General features: G+C 38.7%; 1 protein-coding gene across 1 annotated transcript in view; it reads right to left on the reverse strand.

Moving 5' to 3' along the window:
* Positions 1–304: 304 nt before the first annotated feature.
* LOC121878188 (gastrula zinc finger protein XlCGF26.1-like) overlaps positions 305–24282 on the reverse strand; it is a 94341-nt gene continuing 70363 nt past the window's right edge. Inside the window, exon 5 of the mRNA XM_042384232.1 lies at positions 305–1180. Within this exon, the coding sequence (XP_042240166.1) occupies positions 446–1180 (735 nt within the window). The 3' untranslated portion in view covers positions 305–445. The remainder of the gene's footprint in view (positions 1181–24282) is intronic.

Here is a 24282-nt window from a genome sequence, read left to right on the forward strand (position 1 = left end):
GACATCTATTTCAAGAAGTCCCCCATTGCTCTCTCCTCACGCCCCACCAGTGCTGCCTCTTCACTCCCTAAAGATTTTCCAATGCCTTCAACCAGCAAGTTTCCCATGTATATTAACCTGTCTGAAGAAAGCGACATTGATGACCCACCCAGCCCTGTCTTCTCCTCTGCTTCATCCAGTTAATGTAGTCTCCATGTATAATTAGAAAATTATTGAGGCCCCGTGTGCATTCAGCTGACTACACTAAAGGTAAGTGCACAATAACACTGTATCCATTCTTCATTATTGATTACTTTTACTGGACTGTATTTCATTTTAGATTTTCTATGTATTATTTTTTGTATTTTCGACTTACGACCATTTCGACTTACGACCTGGATTTGGGTCCCTAACCCAGTCATAAGTCGGGGAGCAGCTGCATTAGTATTACTGTCTTTTGTTACTACTATTGCACTACTATACCAGGAACTTCAACATTTTCATGTAAAAGAGATTCTACATCAATGGACTGTGTAACCTTATCACTGCATGAGATTTGATTCGCCAAGTTTTCTAAAGTTATATTAGAATTTTCTTCAATATTAGCATTTGAGGATAATATTTCATTTTCTTCTGCATTTGCAGTTGAAGATAAAAGGGGATAATTTAGCTGCATCTGTCCTGAATCATTTGTTGTTAGATGAACAGGTGATGACTCCACTTGAGTAACACCTTGAACAAAGTGAACAACAAGACCCATATCTTGAGGGGAATCTTTATTAAAAGTCTTTTTCTCGATAATTTTCTCATTTCGATTACTGGATATACAAACAGATGCTGGTTCCTGTACTTTAGAATCCCCTATACTTTTAAACACCCTTACACTGTTGCTAGAAGTGGTCTTGCTGGGTTCCTCAGAGATGGATTCCTCAGGCATTTCAAAGTAGATCTCTGGCAGACTAATCACTTCATTGTGACACTTCAACATGTGTCTCTCATAACTCTCTTTGATGCGAAACTCTTTGGAGCAATGACGACATTGGAGAGGTTTAAGACCTGTATGAATCCATTTATGCTTAAGAAGCCCCTCCCTTGTCTTGAAATTTTCTTTGCAAATGACACATGTGAAAGGACGATGATTAGTATGTACCCGCTGGTGACTTATCATGTTGCTATACTGGTTGAAACGTCGCTCGCACACCTAAAAATAGAATATGAATACAGTATACTGTACAGTATTAACATTAAAATAAGAATTATTGAAGATTGAAATCCCATTTATGAATAAAATTACACAGTTGCCCCATTTGTTATTCTAAAAGCAACTACTACAAGTTACGAAAGTGCTACTACTTCCTACCATGATTGCAGCCCAATAAGTGTCTGCTGAAACAGATGTTATTATTGAAAGCAGAAGACCTATTGCACTGCACTCACAACTCACACACAAAATACGACTCCTGGATACAATCACACACATTACTTGTCCATTATCTTACATCAGCAAAACCTGTCTGCCCTGAAAGGTATCAACTGGTTATTTGTGTCTTATTTGGTCTTCAAGAGATACACAGGATTTATGCTGAATTCCCATTTTATAGTAAACATGAATCGGGTGACATATGTTCTGCATTCATAAGCTGATGGGTTTAACCCCAGAAACCCACCACTCAGTAAAACTATAAATCTGAGAGAGAGCCCCCTTGGTTTCACCAGAGTTGGTATCACTAAAGAATTTGGTGAGAATAACACAACTGCACATTTGTGCCATACAACCCAGCCAGGCGACAACAAGTGGCCTCACCATCCACAGGGTGGAGGGAGGAATCTGAGTCAACCAATCCATGCTCATTGTGAAATGGGATTTCAGAATCAATCCTTCATTTCTAACAGATGCAAATATCATGCAACTTATGTACAGTCAACAACAAAATTTCCTGCACATCTGGGTCTGATGGCTTTTTCAACAATCACTGATTGAGGCCATTATGTGATGCCCTGTGTAAGTAATATGATGTATTCTGTATGATGACTGTACACTCAAGACACTTGGTAATAATGGGAAGATAGAAACATAATCTTTAATACAGGTCACAACTTTAAGATAAGAAGTTATCAGTACAGATAAAAAAATTTTGGGAGAGACGCATTCAGATACAGTAACCACAAAAGTTCTGTCGCCTCTCCTCCTTAACTGAATGACGAACCCTGAAATTCAGACTTGTGAATCCGAAGCATTTATGGACATCAGTGTCTACTGCTGCTTCGGGTTCACGAATCTCAATTTCACTGTTCGTGGAACAACAGGAAAGACAACAGTAATTTTGCGGATGACTGTACATTCAAGAATGTGTGTATACCGTATATCTCGGCTTATAAGACGGAATTTGAACATTAAAAAAATCTGCCCAAAGTTAGGGGGTCGTCTTAATCAACAGGTATAAAATTCTTACATCTTAAATATTGTGGTTTACTGTGTCAAGAGTGGTAATGGAAACATCGTAAGCCACTCAGAAGGTCCTACCACTAATTATTTTATACTGAAACTTACGTTTGGCAAGCTGGATTCAAATTAAGATTACCGGTACAGTAAAAGCCCAAAAATCCGGATGCCAGAAATCCGGACTTTTCAAAAACGATTTTTTTTTTTTTTAGCGGGCATTTGTGTGCATGTGCGCATGCGTGAGCGCCACAGCTGCACAGCGACAACAAGCGACCACGTGGTCGCCACTTTAAAATGGGCAATCAAACTGTGACAACATACCGTATATACTCGTCTATAACCCTCCCTTGTTATCAGTCGACCCTGATTTTTTGACCAAGAAATCGTTAATTTATGATATTCCTCGTTTATAGTTCCACCCACGTTTTTGAGGGTAATGGAACAACAAAACCACTAAAAACACTCTACGTCCTATAAACTGAGGCTCGCCATGCATGAAACACAAGTGCTGAAGGCAAATTGTTTACCATTTATTATTACGACACTTTACACTGAAACGCGGGTAGTTTCAACAAAAATATTGTATATTTCCATTTAAGTATTTATTCAAGTCAATTAGGAGGGAATATTATTGAAATACAACAGTTTTTAAACTAAACCATTCGAAAAGCAATTACGGTAACATCTTTTGAACGAAAGAAAGCGAAAGTCATTGTTTTCGTCATGATTTTATCCCACTTTCCACTGTAATACGTATGTAATTTCAGGAAAAATATTACATTTCCGTGAATGTATTATATCAAGCACAGTATGAATAGAATATCATTGTAATATATCAGAATTTTAACCGAAAACTATTAAAAAAACGAGTAACATCTCAAGAACATCGGAAGCTTAGGTAAAGTCTTTTGTTTTCGTCATGTATTTTATCCTATTTTACATTGAAATACGTCACGTTTCCACAAAACTACTATTTATCTCCGAGAATATATTCATTCAGGCGCAGTTTAGGTAAAATAGACGAGTGATGTAATAGTTTTTTAACTGAAAACGATTCGAAAAACACGTACCCTCTAGCCCTGTTCAAAGAGAGGACTGGGAGAAGCTGTTTGGTGCTGCAGACGATGACAAGGAAAATGATTTTGATGGATTTTAATGAAAATATTCAGAAATATGGTATCGTAGTATTTATTCAAGTCAATTAGGATAGAATATTATTGTAATACAACAGTTTTTGAACTGAAAACCATTCGAAAAGCGATTACGGTAACATCTTTTGAACGAAAGAAAGCGAAAGTCATTGTTTTCGTCACGATTTTATCCCACTTTCCACTGTAATACGTACGTTCAGCAAAAATATTACATTTCCGTGAATGCATTATATCAAGCACAGTATGAATAGAATACCATTGTAATATAACAATATTTTGAGTCCTACTCTTTCCATTTACAGAGTACTGTACAAGCCCATAATAATGGCTCCTAAAGTAGATAAACTTCGTTGTGTGAAGAGAAAGAAGAACACATTGAAATTGAGTGACAAACTTGAAATAATTAAGAAACTAGAACGTGGTGTGAGCAATACTGTTCTAATGGAAACATACGACATTGGAAAGTCTACAATTTATGATATATAAAAGGCAAAGAATAAAATTTAGAATTCACAGCTTTATCATTAAAACTGCTCGTTTTGATAAATGAAGCATGCTATATTTGCAAATGAATAAACTTTCAAAATGTACCTGTTCATTTCTTCTTTATTCTTCATTAAATTTGAATTTTAAAAGTACTGCCTGAGAATCCGGAAAATCCGAAAATCCGGACCGACCCAATCCCCAAGCAGTCCGGATTTTTGGACTTCTACTGTATATTAAAATAATAAAAATTTATTATAAACCTGTCTAACATACCGTAAAAGAACAATATACCCCTGTAATAAACACAGCTGCTATCATCACACACCCCTCCCCACCCCCCATTTGCCAGTGAGGAGACAAGAAAGGGAAAGTGACTGCGAGATTGGGCTATTTTTAGCCATTGAGATGGTCAGTAATGCATACCGGGTATCGGTATATTTACTGATAATAATACTTATCTCCTATAAATAATTGATTTAAAATTTATTTTTTTACAAAGAATATTCAGTAAATGACTGCGTTAATTATTGAAACTATCGACAGTTAATTACAGACGCTTAAGTGATGTCACTAGTGTTTACACTACACCAGCCGGTAACATTTGATTCCATTACTTCAAGTGAATTGGCCTTATTTTAAGGAACTAACCATAAATAAATACAAAAATAAAAAAAAAGATCAAAAGTGAGAAATAATATACTGTATGTATGTTGTGTTTTCAAAGTAAGAGGAACAATTGAAACTGCAATTGTGTGTAAATGAGGCAGAAAGTCAGGTCAGCAACCTGGGACTTGGTCACAATTTTCGTTATGCCATATAGCAGCAGGGTCTACCATTAGACAACACATTATGCTTCCAATATCTTCCCAGGCAGTAGTACCTCCCTGTTTGGTAGCTGCCTACTACCTACACAATTTTTAGTAATATTACTTTGATACATGATAAATTAGACAAACAATGAAAATAAACATCAAATTTAATTACCAAGACGCTTCCCATTGGCAGCTGTAAGAGGGGGAGATGGGCAATTTTTATCCCGTCTTTGTGTCTGAAGTGGCCAGTAATACCATATATTTACTGATCGTAATACTTTTCTCCTATAAATAATTAATTTAAAATTTATTTTTTACATAGAATATTCAGTAAATGACTCTATTAATTCTTTTAACTACCGACAGTGGTAAATTTAGGATGACAATGATGAAGAAGAAGTCAGGTCATCTGATTCGGAGTTTGATTCTTAATGATTACCATATATGTGTAAGGTGACCACGTCAGGTCATGTTATCTATCCCCAAACGTGATACCCCTTCTCTCATTTGCCTTGTCCAGTTGTTGAGTTATCACTCCATAAGCAATAGCACTCTCTCCGTGTGAACACTACGGTATATTAATACAGTTGTACCCCACTTAACGCGGTCAATAGAACCCAGAGGGTCCCGCGTTAAGTGAAATCCGCGTTAAGTGAACGACAGAACATATGGGATTAATTCCAATAAAAACCAGCCCGACCCCCAAACTCCACTTTTTGAAGACACATAACTATGTTGTAGTAAAAATAACATCTTAATTTTATGATGGTACATGCACACAATTAATACTTAAGAGAAATAGAGAAATACAGTCGCCAAGTTAATGTCCATTCAAATAATGGACTCAACTCCCTCCCCCTCTTCTCACACAACACTGCTGGCTCTTCCCTCTCTGAGAAATTTTTGGGGGAAAACCACTAAATTTTAATAAATAATACCTCAAACTAAAGTTAGGATAATACAATTGACATTGCTGGATTCCTTTAAGACCAGGAATATTTTGAATATAAATGTCATATATTTTGCACAAAAGATAACATATTTACTTAGAGAAAACATTTTATCTAAAATTTGTATGTCTAATGCAAAATATATGATGTTTATATTCAAAATGATCACCAAATTGTAAGAATTCCAGAAATTTAAATTATATTCTGGCCGGGTAATTTGTATGAATTTTATGAGCTAAAACAAATATCTTCAGTTAATAAAAAAAAATATTCTTCACAGGGTAACAGATGGTCGGTCGGTCCCTCCCTCCCCCCCACCAACCGTCCCAAGGAGATGTGTGGGAAAACCAGAATACTTAACTTTTTTGTAATAAATAATACCTCAAACTAAAGTTAGGATAATATAATTGACATTGCTGGATTCCTTGTAAGACCAGGAATATTTTGAATATAAATGTCATATATTTTGCACAAAAGATAACATAGTTACTCTGAGAAAAAATTTTATCTAAAATTTGTATGTCTAATGCAAAATATATGATGTTTATATTCAAAATGATCACCAAATTATAAGAATTCCAGCAATGTAAATTATATTCTGACCGGGTAATTTGTATGAATTTTATGAGCTGAAACAGGCAGTCAGGCAGGGTGGGGGGTGGGGCAAATCTAAAAATAGCGTCTCGAGCCGGACACTCACCGCGTATATGTGAAAAAAATCCGTGTTAAGTGAAAGTTCAGCTCTGGCGAGGCACCGCGTATATGATAAAACGCGTTAAGTGAAACCGCGTTAGGCGGGGTAATACTGTAAACACTTTTGGAGCAATTCTCAGGCCGAATGACATCATTGTGAATTGATAAGTTACATCCCCCACTGTGAACACTAGAAACTTCCTGTACCTGGGAGCAACAGGAACGTGATAATAGGCATCTTAGAGATCCACTTTTGAGATCCAAGCATTGGGCGGAAATAGACGCCTCAGATGATCGTATGTGAGCATCTTGAAACTTTTTTTGGTAATAAACTTGTTCAGGATGGAAAGATCTAAAATCCACCTCAATTTGTCGTTGCCTTTCTTAAGGACTGGGAATAGGCTAGACATGAAACATTTCTCTGACTGTAATAGTTCTCTTATACCTCTGTTTAACAGTTGAATTACAAATTCTGTGAGTAAAGGCGTTGGTTTTTACCCCATTTTGGTAACACTAGGGGAGGGCGCCTCAACCAAGTCCATGTGAGGCCCCCTTTGACTGTCTTGTAAGCCCATATGGAAGAAGTGGTCGCTAATCTGGTGGAATAAGGTCTCCTTCCACTTCTGAACAATGGCCACCCTTACTACGTTTTGAATTGTTTCCTCCTTTAAAGTTTCCTCTAGGTTGATAACTGAACCTAGCACCTGGTCCTGTTCCCTTGAAAAACCTTCCTCTATTAAATTTCCGAAAGGTCTGAGGACTCCTGGGAACAGTAATATTAATAGCTTGCTCAACAGCTGATCTATATTTAACTAATGTTTGTTCATCAAACAAAACAGGAGGGAGAGAGGAAGAACGTAGCAATAAATAAGCACTACCACTTGAAGCATTATTGGTGGCTTGCTGCCTTAGCTGTTCTTTTACTTTTAGTGCTTTCAACAACATTTTCAAAAATGAGTTGCACAGGGAATATGGAATCCATTGCATAGCACCAGCAAAACATTTGTTTTCTTCTGAATTGTCCTCATAGTCCAGCACAAACTTAGTCAATAACTGACACATCATGATTGCAGGCCAAATATCTGCGGCCAATTTCCTAATTTTAAATTCTTCATGCAAGAGTGCAGAAGCAACTGGTTTCAAATTTCATTCATAAATTATATCAGCATATTTTGGAGCCAACAAATACTGGGAAAGTTCATATAAGAAACTCTTTTTGTCATTAAATTGGAACTTCAAAAAACTAAACTTGTGAGCATTCCTAACTGATTGAATGAATGTTAAGTCTATCAATATATTAGCCCAGACTTCATATATTTCAGAGATCATTTTGGGGCAAATATCAGGCCAAGAAATTGTAGTATCACCTTCTAAAAACAATGAATGATGACTCACAGTTGCCTGGACTTCCTGTCTCCTTGTAAGTGCTGAGAGATCAGGAAGTTTAGAAACATTTTCATAAAATACCTTGAATGAGGAATCCACAGATTCAGATGTGGTAGAAAACAAAGAAGACTTAGATCTTACTAATGTTTCCCAAGGCCTGTTAGGATCATCCTTACACTAGATGCTATCCATCAGCTGCATGGCAGTCAAGAGCAGCCTGTTTCCACTCATAGTAACCAACACTTTTGCCCCAGTATGGTGTGTGCATGTAAATGGATGAAAATAAATGAAATTTATGTAAATCTACCCAAAAATAAAGTTAAAAATCTTTATATTATAAAATGTACAGTACTGTACACAAATGTACTACAATTTTATCTCTTGAGCAAAATATATGATGTTTATATTCAAATTATTCGCTGTCTTGCAAGGATTCCAGCAATGCAAATTATATTCTCCTAACTTTAGTCTGAGATATTATATAAGATAAACACTTTCAACCCTAACGAAACCACCAAACTTTTGTCTGGGAAGGCAGGGGTAGGGAGGGAGGGGCCAAGCGAGCGTGGGAAGAGGGGGGGAGCGGGTGTATTTTGATTGATAGATAGTGTCTGGTGAAGTATAATTTGTTTATTTACTTGAGATTTTTGTTTTTAGCTCATAAAATTCATAGAAATTACCCGGCCAGAATATAATTGCTGGAATTCTTATAAGATAGTGATTAATTTGAATATAAACAAGCTAAAATTTGCATTAGACATACAAATTTTATATCTAATTTAAGAATTTTATTAGAGAGCAAAAATTTTATTTTTTGAGCAAAATATTTGACGTTTATATTCAAATTATTCACTGTCTTGCAAGGATTCCATTAATGCCAATTATATTCTCCTAACTTTAGTCTGTGATATTATATGAAAAACTTAAAGTCTAAAACCCTGGCTGGGCAGATGGGGGAGAGCGAGGGGGGGGGAGCGGAAGGTGAGGAGATATGTTTTGACAGTTGGCGCTGAAGGTCTGTGTGTTTATTTATCAGTCCTTAAGAGTGACTAAGCTTTTCTCTTATAATTTGCCACCCAAGCAACCTGGGAGAATATAATTTCCATTGCTGGGATTCTTGTAAGAAAATGATTAATTTGAATATAAACAAGCTATATTTGCAATAGACGTAACAATTTTAGTACCGTAATCATTTAGTACATGTACAGTACAGGTTTGCCAATAATCTGCCCTCTGCCTCGGAACCAACCCCCCATCCTTGTGTGCCCAGCCATCTTTTCTACTAATGTAAGTGTTAAAAAACCTAATATTATTGATATTTCTCTTAAATATTGTGTGTGCATACCATCATAAAATTAAGATGTTATTTTTACTTCAATGTACGGAATGTGTTGGAAAAAGGGTAGTCTGGCGGTCGGCCCAGTCTCTATTTCAATTAATCCCATATGTTCTGTTATTTCGTTTACGCGTTCCTCGTTTTACGCGTACCTCCACAGGTTTAATTTACCGCGTAAATCGAGACTATACTGTACAGTGATCCCTTAGTATCTCAACTTTGTTCCCTTTGGTAATAATTCTAATTCAGTCCAACAATTCATAAGCAACTAAAGTCATTAATTTGCATGTCTAACACCTGTAGCACTTTAACAGATTTGTAAACAAAAGTTGCTGTGATAAACAGTAAATTGATACATAGCATATCATAAAATACCATAGCATATATTTTATATAAAAAAATAGCTCCTTCCACACTCAAATCATCATCTAAGTGATGCTATACTTCAGCCAGGCAGTCAATCAGCTGACAGAGATGTGTGTGTGTGCCATGATGTCACATGGGAGGGAGGGAGGCAGGTGAGTCAGCCACACAGTACAACTCACTGAGTGACCCTTGCAGACTTTATGTTCACCTCCCACACACCTATACTCTTTATTTTTCTTATTTTATAGTTTTACCTTATATTTCCTATATTTCTAAGCTATATTAGAATATTTTAATTTTTACTCTTTTGCTCTGTAATAAAGAGAATGGTTTTACTAGGGAGGACAGTAATATCTTAAGTGATATAAGTTACGTATTTATTTACAAGCTCAGGCTTGAATTTTACGTAGATAAAACAATTCATTTTGTCAAAATTAAAATTTATTCTTTCTTTTGTATGTAACCAAATTACAGTACAGGTATACGTACAGTAGGTCCTCAATATATGCGAGGGATGAGTTCCCGAAACCCCTCGCATAAACACCCGCCTTTACGAACAAGGTTAAACTTTAAATTTACAGAATTTTATTCAACTAATGACTTATTTTTTACTTTCATTTAATGTATTTAGTCATTTTATTTCTTCTTTTCTCTTAAATTAAGTGATTTTAGATGTACAGCCAGCCCTTAATATACAGTACACGGGTTTAACTTACACGGATTTGCAAATACGCGGATTGCCGCTGGAGGGATATACATTATTCAAATCGCACACGACACCACACACTGCACACCACACACACACACACACACATCGCCCGCGCCACCCCACGTTCCCTCAGTCTCGCTGTAACCACGCTTGTGTTGACATCAGCATTGCAGATGCAAAAATATTACATTTCCATGAATGTATTATATCAAGCACAGTATGAATAGAATATCACTAATATAACAGTATTTGAACCAAAAACTACTAAAAAAACGAGTAACATATCTTGAACATCGGAAGGTTAGGTAAAGTCTTTTGTTTTCATGTAGTTTATCCTAATTTACATTGAAATGCATTACGTTTCAGCAAAACTACTAATTATTTCTGAGAATATGGAAATGTAATATTTTGCTGAAATGACGTACGTATTTCAGTGGAAAGTGACGAAAGCAATGACTTTCGCTTTCTTTCGTTCAAAAGATGTTACCGTAATCGCTTTTTGAATGGTTTTCAGTTAAAAAACTGTTGTATTACAATAATATTCTATCCTAATTCACTTGTGATGCAACAGTTTTTTTAACTGAAAACCATTCGAAAAGCGATTACAGTAATATCTTTTGAATGAAAGAAAGCGAAAGTCATTGTTTTCGTCACGATTTTATCCCACTTTCCACTGTAATACGTACGTCATTTCAGCAAAAATATTACATTTCCGCGAATGTAGTATATCAAGCACAGTATGAATATAATATCATTGTAATATAACAGTATTTTAACCGAAAACTATTAAAAAAACGAGTAACATCTCTTGAACATTCGAAGGTTAGGTAAAGTCTTTTGTTTTCGTCATGTATTTTATCCTATTTTACATTGAAATACATCACGTTTCAGCAAAACTACTATTTATTTCTGAGAATATATTCATTCAGGCACAGTTTAGGTGAAATATACATGTGCTGTAACATTTTTTTAATTGAAAACGATTCGAAAAACACGTACCCTCTCGCCCTGTTCAAGGAGAAGACTGGGAGGAGCTGTTTGGTGTTGAAGACAATGACAAGGAAAATGATTTTGATGGATTTTAATGAAAATATTCAGAAATATGGTATCGTAGTATTTATTCAAGTGAATTAGGATAGAATATTATTGTAATACAACAGTAGTGACGATGTGGAGGAGGCGGAGGGATAGAGCGGGGAGGAGGCGGAGGGATAGAGCGGGAAGGAGGTGACTGGTGGGAGCAGGGACGAGTGGAGATGCCAGCCAGTACATTACGGGTGTACAGTATTAATTGTTTTTATAGCTCTTTTTGCATTTTAATATTAAATACTGTACATTACGTTTCAACAAAACTACCATTTATTTCTGAGAACATGGAAATGTAATATTTTTGCTGAAATGGTGTACGTATTACAGTGGAAAGTGGGATAAAATTGTGACGAAAGCAATGGCTTTCTCTTTCTTTCGTTCAAAAGATGTTGCCGTAATAGCTTTTCGAATGGTTTTCAGTTGTGGGATTATAAGGCTAATGATAGGATAGAATATTATTGTAATACAGTACGAGTACAACAGTTTTTTAACTGAAAACCATTCGAAAAGCGATTACGGTAAAATCTTTTGAACAACGAAAGAAAGCGAAAGTCATTGTTTTCGTCATGATTTTATCCCACTTTCCACTGTAATATGTACGTCATTCCAGCAAAAATATTACATTTCCATATTTATTTCCGAGAATATATTCATTCAGTGACAGTTAAGGTAAAATATACTTGTGATGTAATATTTTAATGAAAATACGGTATCGTAGTTTTCTTTTGTTTCAAATTTAATTAACAAAGATTGATGTTTCAAATGTAATGAACAAAAATTTATGTACAGTATTTATAAATACACTTTAATAAATGAATACTTTATGTTTTACATCGTCCTATGCTACCATACCATGGATTTGGCTACTTTGGGCTTGCTATAATGACGCAAGAGATCTGCCCTGGCAACTGTACCGACACTCACAGCTGGTGATGCGTTGGTGCATCATTTCCATTGTTTACTGGTAGTTACTGGTAAATATTTTTCAACCTAACGAAACTATTACCCTTTTAGAGGTCGACCCCCAATTTTTTGCCTAATAATTTGGTCTTAAAAACTCGAACTACACACAGGTATATACGGTAAATAAGGACATGGGGGCCAGGGTTTTTTTTTGGGGGTGGGAGCAGCACATATACGCGGATTTTTAACATCCACGGCTATCTCTGTTAAGTAACCCCCGCGTATGTTAAGGGCCGACTGTATTACAATAATATTCTATCCTTATTCACTTGTGATGCAACAGTTTTTTAACTGAAAACGATTCGAAAAACAAGTATACTGTCTAGTTGATACGGCAGAGCCCGAGTCGCAATCAGACCAGAAATTGTGGTGAAATCTTTTAAGAAATGTCGGATTTCGAATGCTCTTGATGGAACAGAAGACGACTTGTTGTGGGATTATGAGGCTAATGAGAGCGTGAATGAGGATGAAGATATTGATGATCCTATGGCTGATGATGGTGTTGATCCATATGACGATGCTGTTCAAGAAGAGGACTGGGAGTAGCTGTTTGGTGCTGATGACAAGGAAAATGATTTTGATGGATTTTAATGAAAATATTCAGAAATATGGTATCGTAGTATTTATTCAAGTGAATTAGGATAGAATATTATTGTAATACAGCGAAAGTCATTGTTTTCGTCATGATTTTATCCCACTTTGCACTGTAATACGTACGTTATTTTAGCAAAAATATTACATTTCCATATTTATTTCTGAGAATATATTCATTCAGTCACAGTTAAGATAAAATATACTTGTGATGTAATATTTTAATGAAAATACCTGATATTTAGAAATACGGTATCGTAGTTTTCTTTTGTTTCAAATTTAATTAACAACAATTGATGTTTCAAATGTAATGAACAAAAATTTATGTATCTATAAATAAACTTTAAAAAATGAATACTTTATGTTTTACATCATCCTGTGCTACCATACCATGCATTTGGCTACTTTGGGCTTGCTATGATGACGCAAGAGATCTGCCTTGGCAACTGTACCGAGACTCACAGCTGGTGGTGCGTCGTTTCCATTGTTTACTGGTAGTTACTGGTAAATATTTTTCCACCTAACAAAACTATTACCCGTTTAGAGGTCAACCCCCAATTTTTTGGCAAAAAATTTGGTCTTAAAAACTCTAACAACACACAGGTATACACAGTAAATAAGGACATGGGGGGCCAGGGGGGTTTTTAGGGGGGGCAGCAAAAATAAGCGGATTCTTAACATTCACGGGTATCTCTGTTACCTAACCCCGGCGTATGTTAAGGGCCGACTGTATATAAGGACTTAGGCTATGATATAGTGGGATTTCAAACATTGTTCTGTAAGTATGGTATGCACATAGCACGTGTTTCAACTTACGTAAATTTTCGACTTAAAACGTCCTCAGAAATGGAATCCATTCGTAACCCAAGGACCCCCTACATCAAATATGAGGTTAAATACAAAAAATTTGGATGTGTTCCATAACCCAAAATGAAATGGTCCATACCCATTTTCAACACAATTTCAGGACATTTAAACCATAAAAGAAACCAATACAACATTTATTTATAAGATAATAAATAAAGCAACAGTCCAATAAAGTTTACAGGTACTTACTAATTAAAGCAAATACATCTGCTTGGTTAGACAAGATGATGGAGGTGGTGGTAGTGGTTTTACATAGTGGGTAATGGTGTTGGAGTGACATCTGCAGGGTCATCAGGGTTGGATTCCATATCAGGGAGTGTGACATCAAGTGGGCTGACATCATGGAGGCTGACATCAACAGGGATGTCCTCATCAGCCTCATCAGACAACACCAGTGGTGAGCAGCATGATCTGCACTTGATGTTTCCCCAATCACTTTGAGATTGTGCAGGTTACTAGGTTACTAGCAATAAAGGGTTCTGGGTTGGCAGAACCCTTTTTTTTTTTTACACAAATGATCATAAATTTCCAGAGCCTTAGCCCTAATCACAGTTTTGCTAAACCTGCTTTTCTTATTATTTTCACACTCTACAGTAGGGGGTAGGGAAAAAACACTTTTATTTGAGTTGCAGGCTGCACTTTTCAGGCATCGTTTGTATGGCTGTAACAAACACCTGTGCAAAATTTCATGCCATTTCATGCATACTTACCCTGCCGCATCGCGAACGACTTTTTGTCAACTTTTAGTGTATACCAAAAATTAGGTGTCATTTAATGTTTTCCAGGATAATGATAAATTTTACATGGGTGACATCGATTTAATTCACATGTTATTTTACAGGTACACCGTATAGAAAATCATTACAAGTTCATATTGAAATTCTTTTTTGTGCGGAACCTTGGCATCATTTTCCTAGACAATAATCTTTGCCTAATATATCCATCTCTCGATTCGTATCCCGTCACTTCAGTGCAAGCTTCAGTCATCACTTTTATGCCTCTCTCGACCGCCTGAGTGCTGTTTGGCCACTTGGGCACCACTAATGGTGTCTCAAGAATGTCATTAACCTGTAGATTTGACAGAGAAGCAATGTAAGGAGGCTCAGTCTTGAGTTCATTCCTCCAGTTAATCATGGAATGATAGTTTTTTGCTTGCCACTTTAGTTTCGGAGTCACCACCTTTCTCATGTTGACTACAGGAGGCACATCCTCATTCCCATCTCCATCTTTACCCTCCTCATCAGTATAGTTTAACAAATTCTCGTCAACAGCAGCATCAGAATCTTCCTCCTCCTCTTCAGATCTGCCAGTGCATTCTTCCTTTTGCTGATTCTCCTCTCTAATTTTTCTTATCATTGAGACAGCTTTTTCTCTAACAGTCATGTCCTCATCTGCACACATACCAAGAAGAAGTTGATCTGTGTGGGCGAAGTATGCATTTCTCTGGACAGCCTTCTTCACTATCGTCTCCTCCTCACTATTCAGGTGTTTCATATATAGCAGGGACTGGAATACGTTCCTTGAGCCGTGTGTTACGTAAGGGTGTATCTTGATGTAAAACCACATTGGAGCACTGAACTTTATTATTGTAATGACAATTCTTTTCAACTCATGGCTGGGTCTTGATGTTGCTACATACAGCCTGAGGATTCTACTCCATAAGGTGTTCCACCTTGACACACAGGGAGGACCTGGCTCAATAGCAGCCAAGTCATCTTCAACAACACCTGTGATAACTCCTTTACAAATCCTATACAGGTATTTCTGATCCCAGGACAGATCTTTCTCCACTTCATCATTAAACACAGGGAAATCAGGGAAACTGACTGGCTGGAAGGCGACAACTGGAAGCTCAGACAAAGACTCCTTGATCTGCTTTCCAATGGGACCACGCCAATGCTCAGGACCACTTGGTTTACCATCATAGTGATAAAAAACTGCGCGGAAAGGCAGCTCATTTCCGTGAAGCTGACATATGAAATAATGGAGCGGGTGACCAAGTAACATTTCAAGATGATGAATGACTCCATTTTCTGATCCTACATTTACATTGGTTCCATCACAACCAACACACACAATAGGCTGCTGGGTTAGATTTTTCTACACCAGAAACTCGTGAATAGTTTTGGCAATCTGCTTTCCGTGTCCAGTCTTGGGAGTCACATGTGTGAGATATTCATTGCCAGGCTCAACCATGATGACATAATGATCTTTCACCATCATCCTCGAACTCCATTTCTCGGTCTTCTCATTCTTTATCATCACACGAGTGGCGGTCTTCTTACCATCAAAATAGAGTGACGTCAAATTATCTAAACTAGCCATCTCAATTTCTTGCCTCTTAAATCGGTATTTTTGTCTCGCATCCCGCAGCTTATGTGGTCCAATAACCTGACTCTTGTCATCCTTTGTGATAATGCCATAGTCAGTTAAGGTGGCAGTAGCAATGGCAGCTCCAGCATAATCACTAATCAAGTATCGGTCACAAGCGGCAGCCAGTGGCCAACTTACCCAGGTCTCCCCTACATTACAGTACAGTAACACAACATTGAGAAATGAAATGAGAAAAGGCTGATAATCAATATAGACATAGCACCATACTCATCTGCAACAAGACAACTTAAATGAAATAAGAGATATGAAAAAAAGTTGATAAACACTGAACAGAACATTGCACCGCCACAGCGGCTGTTTGGCTAGTACTGTAGGTAAATTTAAAAATTTCAGTAGAAAATGCGGCAGACTAAACCTCGACATATCAGCTTCAAATTTGGCATGGAGTCTTAGATATGTATAAGGAACAATGCCTGAAGAGTGCAGCTTTGAGCAAAATTTCACTGCCCCCTACTCTACAGTATGTACAATGAAAGACAAAAGTCGTGTCGTGAAATTTGGTGAAAACATATGCCGAAGGGCTAAGACTTTTGATGCACTCTGCCTTGTGGTAGGGGGCTCTCATAATGTTTCACGAGTTATATTTAATCTTCGGACAAAACCGCGACACGAATTTTGTCTTTGATTGTACATTGAGAGCATCTTCTCCATCTTCTTAATCTCTGGATTTTTCACCTTTGTTGTTATTTTGGCAGAAAGAGGTGTTGCAGGCTGAACAGCACCTTGCATCTTGTCTGCATTCTTCTTAATATTTTGAATCGTGGATTCACCCAGGTTGCAGTAAAGGCCAAGTGCACACGTTCCCTCACCTGCCTTACAACGATTCAAAATTTATAACTTTAATATCATTATAGTGTTACAGTTGTTCTCTTCCTCTTCATGGGTAGACAGGGGCTAGGAGAAGACAATGCAGGATGCTTGGAAGCCATATTAATGGAGAAATGTGGATAATGGGTGCAAAAAACACCAAATCACGAAAAAATCCTCAGGAGTGACAGAGCAGTAGTCCACACACAACATGGGCTAGTGCGAGACTGAGCGCAATGTGGCGGGAAGCGACGCACAAGCGGCACAATGCCTGACAGTAACCGACAATACACGAGACTCAGTGGTGATGCACTTACTCGCACAAGGGCAAATCTTGCTTGCATAAATTTAATTCCTGGTAGGAATAGGGTTCTCGCATATAAGTGAATTTGCTTATGCTGAACTTGCATATATCGAGGACTTACTGTATATAAGTGCCGCACTGTTTACTGTTTATGTAGTATTTCCCCTCCATCATCTGCATCACCTACCATTCCACTACATTACCTACCATGCCTCTCTTTCACCTACCATGCCACTCACCTACTACAATGCTTCATTATTAGCCTGCAGTGTTGCTAAGTGTTACTTTTTAAAATAAGTAATGACATGTACAGTATACTTATATGGGCCGATAATATTTTATTGTTGTATTTTTGTAGGGGGGTGGGGAGTGTCTCGATAAGTTGGAATTTGGGATAATTCGGCAAGACCAGAGCCCTATGCTTGCGGAATTATCGAGGTTTTACAGTATGTAATCATCGGTTATGGGATCGGCGGTTAATGGAATGTCAGTGTTTGGGGTGCACCTGTACTGTAAATCTTTATTTTGTATAAATTTAATGTGCTTGTCTATTTATAAAATATTTGAGTTACTGTATTTAGATTTTATTTAATCATTATAGCAGCAGGACATAAAACTTGTTTGAGCTCTTCAGGGTCTCAGAAACAGAATCTCTTTTTCCCCATAAATTATTAATATCAATATACAGTCAGTTCTGCTGCAACGCGATAGTTGTGTTCTTGTAAAACCTCGCGTTATAGAAATTCACGCAATAGAAATAACAGGGCTTATGAAGAAAATAGGGTTAGGTGCAGATTACTCAAAATCGAAAAAAATTTAGTAGTTAGCCTAACAAAGGATAGCACAGTCTAAATAAATGTTACATTCAATACAGCTTGCTTTAATCTTTCCTGCATTGTCTCTAATGGTGCGTAAAGTAGACTCCTTTATTCCCGATGCACGCACAATATCACATGTTCTTTCCCTACGTTCAAAACGCTTGATAACATCAAGCTTCTCTTCAAGTGTTATAGCCTTTCTTTTACAATCACCACCGGGAATGCGATCACCAGAACGCTTCTTGGAGATATTCTTCTTTTGCATATTCACAGTTAATACCACAAAATTGGAGAAATAGTAAGCAAAAATCACCGAGGACGCTTCAAAACAACCCACGTGTTTCAACTGATCGTGTGATGGAAACAGAGAGCGCGGGTGTAAAACGCTATTAGTCCGCACTGCGAAACATTTTTTTTTTTCATACAGTATTTATGGGAACAGCTAAATTTGCAAAAAAAGGATAAAATTTATAGAGTCCCTATCAAATTACACTTCACAAACAAAAACACATGAATCAATTGAACATGTGATGTCGAACGTGAACTGTAAACACTGCATAACCCCGCGCCAAGCGACAGTACACTTAAAACGTTCGAGTGGGATCGCGTTACAACCAACACTCGTTCGCGTTTTACAAATATAGTAAACCCTCTAGGGGGCAGGGAAAAAACAATTTATTTGAGTTGCAGGCTGCACTTTTCAGGCATCGTTTGTATGGCTGTAACAAACACCTGTGCAAAATTTCATGCCATTTCATGCATACTTACCCTGCCGCATCGCGAACGACTTTTTGTCAACTTTTAGTGTATACCAAAAATTAGGTGTCATTTAATGTTTTCCAGGATAATGATAAATTTTACATGGGTGACATTGATTTAATTCACATGTTATTTTACAGGTACACTGTATAGAAAATCATTACAAGTTCATATTGAAAATCTTTTTTGTGCGGAACCTTGGCATCATTTTCCTAGACAATAATCTTTGCCTAATATATCCATCTCTTGATTCGTATCCCGACACTTCAGTGCAAGCTTCAGTCATCACTTTTATGCCTCTCTCGACCGCCTGAGTGCTGTTTGGCCACTTGGGCACCACTAATGGTGTCTCAAGAATGTCATTAACCTGTAGATTTGACAGAGAAGCAATGTAAGGAGGCTCAGTCTTGAGTTCATCCCTCCAGTTAATCATGGAATGATAGTTTTTTGCTTGCCACTTAAGTTTCGGAGTCACCACCTTTCTCATGTTGACTACAGGAGGCACATCCTCATTCCCATCTCCATCTTTACCCTCCTCATCAGTATAGTTTAACAAATTCTCGTCAACAGCAGCATCAGAATCTTCCTCCTCCTCTTCAGATCTGCCAGTGCATTCTTCCTTTTGCAGATTCTCCTCTCTAATTTTTCTTATCTTTGAGACAGCTTTTTCTCTAACAGTCATGTCCTCATCTGCACACATACCAAGAAGAAGTTGATCTGTGTGGGCAAAGTATGCATTTCTCTGGACAGCCTTCTTCACTATCGTCTCTTCCTCACTATTCAGGTGTTTCATATATAGCAGGGATTGGAATACGTTCCTTGAGCCGTGTGTTACGTAAGGGTGTATCTTGATGTAAAACCACATTGGAGCACTGAACTTTATTATTGTAATGACAATTCTTTTCAACTCATGGCTGGGTCTTGATGTTGCTACATACAGCCTGAGGATTCTACTCCATAAGGTGTTCCACCTTGACACACAGGGAGGACCTGGCTCAATAGCAGCCAAGTCATCTTCAACAACACCTGTGATAACTCCTTTACAAATCCTATGCAGGTATTTCTGATCCCAGGACAGATCTTTCTCCACTTCATCATTAAACACAGGGAAATCAGGGAAACTGACTGGCTGGAAGGCGACAACTGGAAGCTCAGACAAAGACTCCTTGATCTGCTTTCCAATGGGACCACGCCAATGCTCAGGACCACTTGGTTTACCATCATAGTGATAAAAAACTGCACGGAAAGGCAGCTCATTTCCGTGAAGCTGACATATGAAATAATGGAGCGGGTGACCAAGTAACATTTCAGATGATGAATGACTCCAATTTCTGATCCTACATTTACATTGGTTCCATCACAACCAACACACACAATGGGCTGCTGGGTTAGATTTTTCTCCACCAGAAATAAGAGATATGAAAAAAAAGTTGATAAACACTGAACAGAACATTGCACCGCCACAGCGGCTGTTTGGCTAGTACTGTAGGTAAATTTAAAAATTTCAGCAGAAAATGCGGCAGACTAAACCTCGACATATCAGCTTCAAATTTGGCATGGAGTCTTAAATATGTATAAGGAACAATGCCTGAAGAGTGCAGCTTTGAGCAAAATTTCACTGCCCCCTAAAACCCTCGCTTTACGCGGTTTCACTTTACGCGTTTCCACGTTTACGCGGTACCCTGCCGAACACGGAATGCTCACTTTCCGCGGTGTGTGTACCCTTTTACGCGGAGAGCGGCTGGCGGTCCTCTCGCGCCGCGCCATTTTTGGATCCAAACCTCCCGCCATCTCTCCCGCCATCCGTCATGTTGTGTAAGTGGCGCGAGTAGGTTGCTCAGTGTATGTCTTTGTTGCGTTATCGGTGACGTCATATGACGTATCGGACTGTGATTGGGCAAAGCATCCTTCCCTCCCTCCCCGCTAGCTGTGATTGGTTTAATGTACTATGATGTGCCCCGCCGCTGGAGCGTTCAAGCCCCTTGACCTACCCGCGTCAGTTACACCCCTCCTGGCTACACCATGTATATCAGTATCCATTGTTCCATAAGAATGGCTTCCACCGGACCACCATCACCACCACAAAGAAACCTTGCATTACCTGGACCCAGCTGCCCTAAGCCAAAGAAGACACGACGTTCCTTAAGCTACGAAATTAAATATAAGATCATACAAGGGTTGGAGAAAGGAACAAGACAGGTTGATGTCGCGCGCCAGCATGGTGTTAACGAGTCTACGATCAGGACAATTAAGAAGGATGCAGCCAAGATAAAGGAGCACATGAACATCACAAAGTCTACAGGTGCTTCTATGATCAAGTATTTCCACAACCAGGTGCTTCTCAAGACGGAAAAATTACTTGTGAGCTACTTGGTTCGTCAGGCGCGACGGAACATGGCGGTGGACACGCTCTCAGTTAAGGAGTACGCACATGAACTGTATGCTGCAGTGTCACGAAAGATGGGAATTGCAGAGCCCAAACCCTTTAATGCTTCCTCTGGGTGGTTACAGAGGTTTAAGAAGAGGAACAAGATCACCAATATCAACATTGGTGGTGAAGAAGCTAGTGCTGACCGTGTTGCGGCGAGGGAATTTCCTCCGTTTTTACGTGAAATTATGGAGGAAGGACAGTACACCGACGACCAGGTGTTTAACATGGACGAATCTGGTCTTTTTTGGAAAAAGCTACCTTCCATGACCTTCGTTGTGAAGAATGCCAGCAAGTGTCGGGGCCGGAAAATGCAGAAGGAGCGCATCACCGACCTGTTTACCACCAATGCCTCCGGTACCTGTAAGCTCAAGTTATCGGTGATCCACACAGCACGCAAGCCGCACGCCTACAAGAGCATGGACATGATTAAGCTAAATGTCCACTGGCTGACCGCACGTAAGGCGTGGATATTCTCTACTCTGTCCCTCTCCTGGTTTGATGACTGTTTCGTTCCCGATGTGAAGAAATTCTGTGAGCAACAGAATGTTCCATTCAAGATTTTGTTGCTGCTTGACTACGCACCAGGACACTGTTAGATCGTCACCCCAACGTAAAAGTGGTCTTCCTTCCTCCCAACACTACGTCTATAATACAGCCCATGGACCAAGAATTGATCTGTAATGTAAAAGCTGCAGTTGTGTTCTGACCTCACTCAGTTGTGTTCTGACTGTGTTCTGGCCCTCCACTCAGTTGTGTTCTGACACTCCCCCACTGGGGAAAGATCACGACAGGGTTAACTCCGGAGAATAATTATCAGATATGGCTAGTGCTATGTGCGGTCTTGGGTATGAGTTTGTTGATAATGAAACTGGGGGTGGAATCCATTGAAAGAATTGGCGAGGGCCAAGTTAAGAAATTAGAGAGAACCCGCAGTTGGAAGAACCTAAGTAAGGAAAAAAAAGAGCTGGCCGAGAAGTTAAAAGGAAGGCTGAACTGATAGCCAGTGTCTGTTGACGAAAAATAGTGATGCTGAAGAATTGGCCCAGGTAGTGGGAAGACAAAAGCTGATGGTGAAGAAGCACCGCGAAGGATCGACAACTCGCGACAACAACAACTAAAGTGTACCAACCCGTTCAGTCCTTGATAGCGAATTGGGCGTCAGTACGGTCAGGGGGCAGGGATGACAAGAGGGATAAAACTTTGGTGTTGGTGACTCTGGGTGGAGTGCATGGACAGGGTAGCACGTGGTAAAGCATAGGATGTGAGGTGTGTTTGCCAGGGTAGGGGTGGGGATATAATTGACAGGATGGACAATATCTTGTCTGGTAATGGGAACAAACCCATTATCTGCCTCGAATACGGGAGGGCAATGATATTGGCCGATTAACAGGAGGCGAAGAACTTCTTGATAAGTTCAAGGCATGCATAGATAAATATTAGGACTAAGGAGGATCCCTATCGCCTCGATGTCCTGCCTAGAAGGAGTTGGCAGTGAATATGGTTGTCAAGGAGGCGGTTGGTGTCAGCGACCCGTCTTGACAGATATATTACAAGTCAATATCGGTCCATTTCGTCGACAACTGGGACACTTCTATGTGAAGGGACCTTTATGCTAGGGATGCGGTGCACCTGTCTGGGGATAGAGTAGCAACCTGGCTGGGGTTCTAGGGGGCAGTTCAAAGATGTCAGTCTTTAAAACTGCTAGAGAACATATATGGGCAGGTGGAGGAGAGTGCAGTGGGGAACTAGGTAAACAAGCCCGAAGATTACAGGGGGAAATAGTGTTAGGAATGATGACAAAGGAAACTAAATTAGACAGGGGTTTAAACTATAGCAGTGAGGAGGACTCAGAACCACGACTAGCAAATGTATACTCACAGCAGACAGTAGAAGTGTAGAAACAAAATGGATGATGTTGGGGCCTTTGTGGTATGTACCGAAGAAATCGATATAATTGCATTCACTGAAACATGGATCATGGCAACCCTAGACACACGCATTAATTACCAGTCGAATGCCAAATTACTGGGTTACAAACTGTTCCATATACCGATGACAGAACAGGAAAGGAGTAACAATCTATGTTGGGATTATCTAAAGTGTGTAAATAAATAAGGAAATAAAAACTGAAGAGATACAAAACAATTTGGATAAGTGCGTAGGTCAGGGAAAAATTAATCAGGAGTATATATAGACCCCCAATCTTGTCGGCGCCAATGGCTTACTCTGGGATAATCATGAGGCTTCCATACACAACAAAGTCTGTATAGTAGGCGACTTTAACCTTGGCCAAATAGATTGGACTGACCTTCACAGACAACTCAGAATCAGAGGATTTTTCTCGAGAACTGATCCAGGACTGTTTCCTAAGTCAACATATAACCCGAACCACATGGGGTAATAATATACTGGATTTAGTTCACCAATAAGACAGAAAACCTCATTAGCAATGTCGAGGTAGGGAGCGAACTTGCAAACAGCGATCACAAAGAATTCGATTCCAGTTAGATTTTTCCAGAGACGAGGCGTAAGAAAGAAATTCCACTAAAAGTACCAGATTTTAGAAGGGCAAACTTTGACAGTTTAAAGAACTTGGCTGATGGGGGGATATACAGCTTGGCCGTGAACCTGACGAATGACATCGACCTGATGCTTGAGATCTTTGAGATTGCAGGTTACGACAATTTAAATAGTGAGTTACTCCAATGCACAAAGGCAGAACATACCATACAAAAACTCAGATCAGACAACAATGACCTAAATGGATAAAATAATTATTTAAAAAGAACATCATTGTGGGAAGGCTATAGGTAGAAGGATAAATCATTGGCGAAATTCACTCAGGGACTATTATGAGATGATGGCGAGTAGGGTTTAAAACCGAGGATAAGGAAGCAAGAGGAATAATGAAATTAAGGATAGCAGGGAGGCGAAGACAAACCCCAAAA

This window comes from Homarus americanus, unplaced genomic scaffold, assembly GCF_018991925.1.
Source record: "Homarus americanus isolate GMGI-L3 unplaced genomic scaffold, GMGI_Hamer_2.0 scaffold45562, whole genome shotgun sequence".
Classification (NCBI taxonomy): domain Eukaryota; kingdom Metazoa; phylum Arthropoda; class Malacostraca; order Decapoda; family Nephropidae; genus Homarus; species Homarus americanus.